General features: G+C 27.8%; 1 protein-coding gene across 1 annotated transcript in view; it reads right to left on the bottom strand.

Moving 5' to 3' along the window:
- Cds (CDP-diacylglycerol synthase) overlaps positions 1–10,088 on the bottom strand; it is a 107,962-nt gene that overhangs the window by 16,365 nt on the left and 81,509 nt on the right. Inside the window, exons 7-10 of the mRNA XM_075377780.1 lie at positions 9,009–9,161; positions 5,588–5,719; positions 5,203–5,337; positions 2,580–2,695 (exon numbers count right to left, since the gene is read on the bottom strand). Coding sequence (XP_075233895.1) covers positions 2,606–2,695; positions 5,203–5,337; positions 5,588–5,719; positions 9,009–9,161 — 510 coding nt within the window. The 3' untranslated portion in view covers positions 2,580–2,605. The remainder of the gene's footprint in view (positions 1–2,579; positions 2,696–5,202; positions 5,338–5,587; positions 5,720–9,008; positions 9,162–10,088) is intronic.

Genomic DNA, 10,088 nt, shown 5'->3' with positions numbered 1-10,088 from the left:
TATATTAACTATCTTTCAGTAAACTTAATATCTCCTTATTTCTACAAAATTTTGGAGGATTTTCTAATAGTAAGATATGCTTTTTCAAAATTTATAAATACTACTTCTTAAGTTTTTTCTGAATCCCAGTAATTTTTTTTACAATCTGTCTTAATAACTAACATCAAATCTTTGTATAGATATTTGGAAAAAATGCATACTTGTTCTTCTCATATTTTTTTTTTACCAAACACTTTTTCAATTTATTGGCAAATAAAACTTTAAATCCATTTTATACTTAATAAAGCAATACTTATATAATTTTTATATTCTCATACAGGTTATGTTTATTTATTCAGTATGTTTTACAGTAATTCTAATTCTCATTTTGTTAATAGGAATAATAATAACTTTAATGGATTTACAAATAAACTTTAATATGAAAATGAAATATTGATTTCAGATCAAAAGCAAGTTGAACCACGCATTGTAAAAAAAGAATTCTTTTCGTAATAAGTAAACCTTACATAAAATCTAAACTGAATAAATATTAAAAAAGAAAAAAAGGACTGTATATAGATCTTTAAAATAAAGAAAACTACTTAATCTAATTTATTACTTAATTCAATACTCAAATAACAAATTAAATCAGAAGGGTAAAAAATTACAAGTATATTCTAACATTAATCCAAAATTAATAAGTTAAAATATAAAAAATAAGCACAATACAATTAAAAATAACTCATACGGGAAGTTTACAGTGTCAGGATGGTTGGAAGGTTGACAGTTTTGAGTGTAAGCCAAATATCAGTAATATTTTCATAATAACCTGAGACTTTAAGAATATCATATGATCAATAAAATATAAAGTTAATAGACAGTCTTCATTCGATAAAATCATCAAGGAAAAGTCTGATATAACAATCTATTTTAAAACTGGAATATTAATAATATTAATTTAAGCTACATTCTCTAACTACTTTGTGTGTAATAACAAATTTTAACTACAATGTAATTTTAAGCACATTCATAATGCCTCCGATTGGTAAATAACTTCCTTCAAGCCATTCAGTAAATGTTTCTGGAGACTCAAGACATTGTATGTACTAATATTTAAAAAAATGGTATATAAATGTTTTTTTCTTTTAATGGGATCAATAGTGTATATAACATTCCATTGCTGTTAATGAAATATTTGAATATAGTTTATTCAGTCTTGCATAATCAAATTTTTAACAAACAAATTTTTTAAACCTAATCTATCTTAAAGAACCATATAACAATGTTAAGAAAAACTGTTAGGTCATAACTTATCAAAATATACATCATACATTCCATGTTAATTATTCTGATGACAAATAGAGCTCTACAATTTATTTGAAATTCATAATGAAGGTTGAAATTCTTGACAGACTGCAGACTTTTTTTTAAATAGATGAGCATTATTCAACCTTAATAAATATGTCAACTTTCATACCAACTGTGTTTATTGGTTATATATATGGTTTACAACTTCTTTAAAAAAATTGTTGAGTTCAAATAATTAACCAGTTGGTAGTTTAATATACATATTAAAAGAAATTTTGAAAATATGTTCACGATTTACTTATATGAATTAGGCAAAAGGAGTTTTTGTAACAGTATATTTTAAGCCACTTGTACTCTTGCTGTTATTTCTGTGTGGACTGCAATCATAATATTGCTTCATAAACTATGATTTATGTGGACAGATACTCACTTGGAAGATTTAAATGACAACATAAATTATGCCAAGTGTATTCTTGAAAAAACACCATTGAAATTATATTACACTATATTTAACAGTGATAAATAAATGATTCAACTTCACAAGACATAAAACATAAAACAAAAAAGTGAACATAAAACAAAAAATCCTAATCCTTTTAAGATTACGTATTAACAGAATTTCATCGACATTCATAGCTTTAGAAAAGGTTCATACTAACATTGTTTACATACATACATATAAATTTATCTAAATATGTATTTATATAACATTTATCCAATGCCAGGCTTATGAAAGAGATCCCATTGGCTTTTCACCGAGCTAAACATACTGCTCCCATATCACATGTCAAAATCATCACACTGAAGGTGATATTTAGCTTTGCAAGTGATACCTTCACTCCGTTTACCAGAAGGTCAGGCTGTGCGTAGTACACATATTAACTTTCAAAGAATGGAATCCCACTCTGGGTGCCTCTTGTGCACCAATTGCTTTACAAGCAACACAGGCAAAAGAATGACTGGAATGAATTCTATAAAGGAAAAAATGAATTTAACTCCTTTGTTTTTGATTTTTTGTTCATGTAAGTTCACAAAACTATACTGATGGTTACGGATTTTCTTAGAATATAATCATATGTAACAATGTTAAAGGTAGGTTCACATTATTTACTAAGAGAAATCATCAATCTTTTTTTAAAAATTGTAAATATAAATCTTTAAATAAATCATACTAACATCTACATAATGAACTTTAATATTAGGGTTTAGTAGAAGAGATATGTAAAAACTTAACCTCTATATTCTTTACATTTTATTTTAATACTATTCAAGCAAAATAAAAATATACTTACACTTAATTCATTTGCAGTGTAACTTTTCACGGCACACTAAGAATACCTCGATTTTCCAAAGTTTCTTTTAATGAATAAAACAATTGTAGTTGTTGTTCTGGTTTCAGATTATAGACCTTAAAAAAATTTATCTTTTTTATTATTTTTACTCCATCTGAGATGAAAGATACTACAATTTGTTTTTTGTTTTATCAAACACAGAATTTAAACTTTTCTCATTAAATTTGTTCCATATGTAACAGAACACACAATAGATTATTATATAAAAAAGTACATGCAAATCAGTGCCTAATAAAAAAAAAAACAATTAACAAGTTATGTTCTAAATATAAAATATATGAAAAGGAAAAAGATTAAAAAAACAATATAACAATCACTTTGACTTAGCTCTTCCTTTATTTGAAATTTATTGAGTTGTAATTAGTATTAGCGTAATAAAAACTGATTAATGAAGAACAACCACACATGTCAACAGAGAAGAAAAGTGAGATTGCCTAAATAAGTTGTGTTTACATATAGTATGTGAATTAAAATATTTTTTTTCTTAGTTATAGTAACTATGTAAAAAAAATCCATATTTAAAAATCTCCAACTGGTTATTTTTCAGATTCAAGAGTAAAACAGTTTTTTTAAATTTATCATTACTTTTACACAATGTGTAAATAAAATGAAATTAAAATTTCAAAATTTGCCGAATACACAAATAACACTAATTAACTAGAAAAAAGTGTGAAAAAACAAATTCCAAGTTTGTAATGCAGGTTATGATATAGACCTATGGCTTTTTAAAGGACTATTGTCACACACATATGACAACAAACAATATACCTGTCGAGTAAATAGTTTTATTAAAATTTTCTTAGTGAAATACCACCATCACATTAGTGTGACCAAAATCATATTTTCAAAACACATACAATACTCTACTGGCAATAAACTATTTCCACTACCAATAAGTAAAATTTAACATCAACGAACTTAGTGAAGAAAACTATAATTGTTATTATCTAAAATTAAGTATGTAAACAATCAACATAAAAATAAAATTTGACTAAATGTTGAAATGGATCAGTATATTGAAATGTAAGGATACATTACTAAAAAGACCACTTTAAAAAAATGACTGAGGAGATTGGAACAGTAAGCTATATTTTGTGAAAACAGGATTCATCAATTTCTTAATCACAAAACAAACTTAAATTATATCTTAACACTTTCAGACCTGGACCTGTAAAAACTATCGAGACAGGAAACCTGGACATTTTTGAGCTATGTAAACAAAATTATGTAACCAATAAATATTACATCATATGAACATGAAAAAATCTAGAATTCATTAATATAAGAAATAAAAGATTTACTTTACAAAATTGTTGTGGCAGTTGAAATTTCATGAAAATGAAAATTCAAGTAAAACATGATCAACAAAATCTACTTTTCTTTAATCAAGAATATCAGGTATATTTACACCCATCATGACCCCTGTAGGGAAAGACACCCCTTGTAAAGATCACCACACCATCCCCTCTGTTCCTAACTCTGATGGGCTTTTAGACCTTCTAAACTTGATAACAACATGCATCAGTTTGACCTCTGTCAGGATGCAACCAATGCAAATGCCCTGGCAGACTTTTCTGTATATTTACAAAACCTACTATCAACTTCATACAGCCTCTTCCAACCACAACTGCCTACCATAACCTACAACTCTCAACTAACATATTAACCTATTCGAAGAAGCATGATCCCAGCATCTACCTCTAACATTGAAGGTTTCACACAAAACTCTTCCTACATCTAACTTCAATTTCTCACATTTAATAAGCCTCTAATGAAAACATATCCTATTTCTCTCTATTGTGGTCTGCTTTTGAGAGCGCAAGGTGCCTACATTCTCCCACATCACAGCTCTATCACACAGTTCTCTAAACATCGATCTCATTCTAACAGTGAATAACTACTGTCTATTTCCTTTATGAACCCAGAGGTAAGTTGGTCTACCTTCTAAATATCATAACATAACTGGCGCTTAATCGCAAGTATACCAATGGACTTAATATCAATTTACTCAATATAAAACGAATTATAACAATAACATGAACAAAAGTACATAGATCTGCAGATTTTAATTAAATGACTAATTTATACTTGGTATCTTTTGGTGTATACTTGGACACAGACTTTAAAGTTGTAATTTTCAAATTTAAAGAAGGCTACTGAAAAAGGGACTACTAAAACAGTAAAAGTAATCCATGCACTAAAATTAGGCAGTTTATTTATAACTTAGAATTGGGCAAATTAATCAGTTACTTTAAAATATAATGCTTGCATACGCTATTTAACATGTGTTTAGTCACATATGTTACTTTTACTATCTTATAAAACATTATAGATTAAAAAACACATTACATTGAATTTACCGCACTACATAGCTTTCTTAAAATAGATAGAAACTGATAAAAAAAATAATAATAAATACTGCGGCTATTTAAAATCACTGAGCAGGCCAAACCTTAAATAAATAACAAAAGAACATGTTTTTGATAAACAGGCGAAATTATTTCTTGCCTAATTCATAATTAACATTTTTAAATCTTGCAAAAAAAAAATAAAAATGAATTACCTGCTGTAATAACTTCTGTGGTGTTGCAGTTCTTATAAAACTGGAAATATAGACATTGACAAATGTTGCCATTAAATACTGGCAATCAAACCTATCCATAATACCACCATGGCCTGGGATAACATCACCGAAGTCCTAGAAAAAAAAAAAAATATATATAACATTTTAATAGAATGCTAATTAAATTTAATAGAACTGCCCATAAAAATAATTTATTCTTAACAATTTGGTAGTCTAACACAATTTCTCCACTGGCCGTCAAAATCTCAAAAGTAAATGAGAATCAATAAATTTAAACCTGAGCTCAAAATGATATTAAAAACATTTAATATTAACACATATAAATAAATAAATATTTATTAAATCATTTGCTAGGATAGCTTACCTTAATTTTAAAAGCCCTTTTAAAACCGCTGGCAAAGAAACCACCAAATGGCCCAATAACTGAGCTAAATACAGCCAATGATAAAGAGTGAAGCACAAATGGATATAAAGTAACAGTCTTCTTGTAACCAAGCTGTAAGATAATTTAAATAAATTTATTAATAAAAATATACAATGAAATTAAAAATATACAAGGTTGAAAGGTTCCCAGAAAAAGGTTTAAAAACGATTTTTAATTTTTAATTTGTATCAGACTTCTACTTAGTCCCCTCTCAATCTGGTAGACACTGTAGAATGATAGTACAATAATTATATTTTACAGGCGAGTGAAAAGTTATGCAACCCACATGGAAAAAAATATAAATGGTTGTCAATATATGAAAAAACTTTATTAAATTTAAAAAAATAGATAATAAATAATTTCATAACGTACAGTAATTTTTATTATAATAAACGTTCAAAATGTTCTCCATTTGCAGCTATACAGTCATTAAAATGTGACTTCCCATCCAAAAATTACTTCCGACTTATTGAGCTGATGAAAATGGTCAAAAGCTAAGAATAGATTATACAAAAAAGAGTAAAAATATCCTATCTGAATTTTCTCAACAAATAACAAGATACTGCAAGCAGAATTTGATTACATGTTATCATAAAAACTTTTGATCAACTGCTCATCACTAATTTCAGATATTATGGTAAAACTACCTGATCTCGTTTCTCAGTAAACCTACATGATAATTGTTAGTGATATAAATTTCAGCTTTTATCTTGTTTTTCAAGCCTAAAAAACAGATGATTCCAATTTCAATAGGTAGTTCAAACATCTTACTTGTTTCAACATTTTATGTAACACACATATAATAATAAGGATAAGCAGAAAGTTGTTTCATCAACAACTCGGTTGTTTAAGTCCTGCAGAAGTATCAGCCCACAAAAAATAAATTATTGAATGAATGTTTTCTTGAAACTCAAGATAAGCTCTCCTATATTTTGTTATGTTTATTATTATTAGAACACAGTTTATTTTTATTTATTTTTTTTAAATGTAAATAAGCAATATAAATTTATAACAAAAATTAATGAAACAGGTTTACTTGAAGAGAAAAATGCAAAAAGTTCCTTATAGTGAAAAAAAGAACAACAGAAAGAAATAAAATAAAAATAACAGTAAACATATATGTATATGTAATAATATGGACAACAAATTTTACAAAATTGACTCATAAATTTTCTCTAGAAAAGGGTTGGCAAAATTGTGTCTCAGATAATATAATTTTTTTTTGCTTGAATTCCCCACAAAAGCTTTGAAGCTTAGAAGTAGAAATATAAAATTTTGTAGTATGAAAAATACCATGCCTGACCGGAATTCGAACTCAAGGCCCCCACATGAAAGGCCAAGATACTACAACTTTGCCATGAAAATTGGTGAAGTGGTGTTATTTTTAATACTAAAAATAACTTAGAATAAATTAAAAATTATTTTTTTAAGTTCTAATATCTTTCACTAATATCTTCAAAGTACTCACTGGGTTGTATCAATACATGTTAAAACATCTGTATTTTACCACAGTAATATTTTTTTTTTTAAATCAATACTGTATACAAATGATATGGTATAAATATTTTTAAAGATCTTCAAATTAATGACAGTTCCCTCATTATTTATTTATAGAGTAGTAAAATTAGATAAAATTCACGCAAAAAAATTATTACTACAATAAAAAAAAAGATTCACTAAATAAATAAAAAGATAAAATTCACTACAGTAAAATTCATGCAAAAAATTAATAATTTTGTCCTTGAGTTTACTTTAACTATAAAAATACTTTTTAGTACTTGGATGAAATGTTTTTGTTCAACATTATTGACAGATTCATAATAGTTATCTGGTTATTATATGAGGTACTGGTTTGTGTGAATCCTATGTTCAACTGTCAGCAAAAACTGACCCTGACTACTTGACGTTGACCTAAAAAAATTGACATTTCTACATTTCTTTTAAATCTTGTCAATTTTTTTTTACTACTTCATAATAAATGAGGTAACAGTCATTAATTTGTAAATCTTTAAAAATATTTATTTCTAGGGCCCTGATGTTAGCATTAGGTCATATCATTTGCATACAGTATTCATTTTTTTTTTTAAATAGGTAAATCACAGATGTACAAGGCTTGGCTGATAAATTTTGCACACTACACGGAGACAAAAAGGTACTATTGCATCGGGCATGGCAGCACATGATAGCTAAAATCCCCCACTACAAAACCTTGATAATGTGTTGAAATCCATTCACCGGTTTGTTTTCAATAGCAGTTAAAATGGAATACAGTATGGTCAATATGTCAACACAGTTAAAACAGCGTGCAGTGATAGAATTTTATAGCAGAAAATGTGAATCCTACAAATATTTTTCATTGTTTAAAAGCGGTTTACGGTAGTGAAACTGTCAACAAGAATACTGTGTATAGGTGGGCATTGAAATTTCACGAATGTAAAGCTGGTAAAGCGACAATTGAGGACACAGTGGACGATCAGTTTTTGTGACTGATGAAACATCAAAAGGAGGTAGGCAATTTGCTTCAAAGTGACCGGCAAATCACCCAGTAATGCATCACTATTCAGTTAGGCATATCTAAAGAACAAGTAGGCCATATTATCGAGCCGTTGGGTTACCGTAAAATCTGTGCATGATGGGTACCACAGAAACTCTCTGATGGCTCTCCACAAGGTAAAGTTTGAGCCTATTTCGCATCCGCCATACTTGCTGGATTTGGCTTCAAGCCACTTCCACTTGAAGTGACTTGAAGCAAGAAAAATCTCAAAGGTAATCATTATACCATCGATGATGAGGTGAAGGACGACAAACTGTGGCCACATGGATCCAATAAAGACCACCAGAATTTTCAGTGACAGAATGCAAAAACTTTCACACGTTGGAAAACTTTCACACGTTGCAAATGGGGATTATATAGAAAAATAAATACTGCATTTTGAAGCTGAGGTATTATACTTTTATTGATTTTTTATTTCATTCCCATGCTACGCATATAAGTGCAAAATCAGTCAAGCCTCGTATTATGAATAACAGAACATTGATACAACCCAGTGAGTACTTGAGTATTCAAAATTCATAAGTCAACAAATTTAATTTATTTAGGTGTTTCTTCTAACTTTTAGCACAAATTTTATTTGTATTACTAGCATAGTTTATTAAAATTCAATACATCAATAAATATTAATTTATTTCCTTATGAATTAGTATTTTTTACTGCTCTTTCCAATATGAAAATATGTTTACATATTTATTATACCCACAGACATCACAATATAATTACAGCTGATAAGCATTATTGACAACTATTCACACATTTAAAAAAATCTCAATGTTAACTTTATAAGAATTACAAAAATTAACTTACCAGTTGCATTACATTGGCCAAGAATTCAGGAAGAATATATTCTTGCGGTCGGAACAATGGAGAAGGATCACAATCAATAGTCATTCGACCCATTTTCTCGCTATACTCAACCGGGCAGACAAAATATTTATACTGGCATAAAAAGTAAGACATCTGGGAAAAAAATAAATTAAGTGTAAATTTAAATAAAAACCAAAATCTACAAAATAACATATTTATAAAATCTCATTTAATCAGATACTTGATTAAATTAAACATCACTTCAAAATACAAATATTTCATGAAAAAAGTTGGGCAATTCATTATTAACTACATCAGTTGATTCTTCCTAAACAGTTACTAGGTTATCGTAATACTGGGTTATCGTAAAGTAACCAAGAGACTTAAATTTGGAACTTATAAATGAGATATTAGATACTTATGATAATACAATAATAATATATTCGGTTTTTCTGTTTAATATACAAGACATTAGTTAAAATTTTCTTTAAATTACTCTATAAAAATAATATTACTATTAGCTAAAGTTCTATGTATTATCATCACATTCAATAATACAGTTTGTTTGAACGTCTAAACAAAGTATCAATCTTTTCATACTTCTTAATTTCTTCAGAAGTCTCCTTTTTTTTAAAACAAGATCAATGCAGAGCTATACAAATATTCATTAACTCCTTAAATCTTCCTTCTTTCAACCTTAATTTCACATTAAGCAAAATCATACAAATTGGAACAACCACCATGCTTTTAAAAGTTAAAAATTGATTGAAAAATAATAAAGGGAGTTTGTATTCTGTATCTACTTGGTAAAAAATTCAGTCACTACTGAATTAGCTGTTCAATAATTTCCAGTGATGTGTCTCGCTATATTTGTTCTGAGATATCTATTCTGAAGCCTCTCAGAGCTCAAGGTATGTCCCTAAAACTTTGTCAATGTTTTTATTGAGTATCAAGCTAATGTCACAAAGGAAAAAAGATACATAAAGAAGTGGGCATCCTTACACATCAGCAGATACTGTCCATGCAACTGCAAAGAATTTGCAAGGTACTTATTAAAGATTTTAAAGAAAAATTTTATTT

This window comes from Lycorma delicatula, chromosome 10 (assembly GCF_047948215.1).
Source record: "Lycorma delicatula isolate Av1 chromosome 10, ASM4794821v1, whole genome shotgun sequence".
Taxonomy (NCBI): Eukaryota; Metazoa; Arthropoda; class Insecta; order Hemiptera; family Fulgoridae; genus Lycorma; species Lycorma delicatula.
The sequence above is the reverse complement of the archived record's forward strand: the minus strand, read 5'-3'. Positions and strand labels throughout refer to the sequence as shown.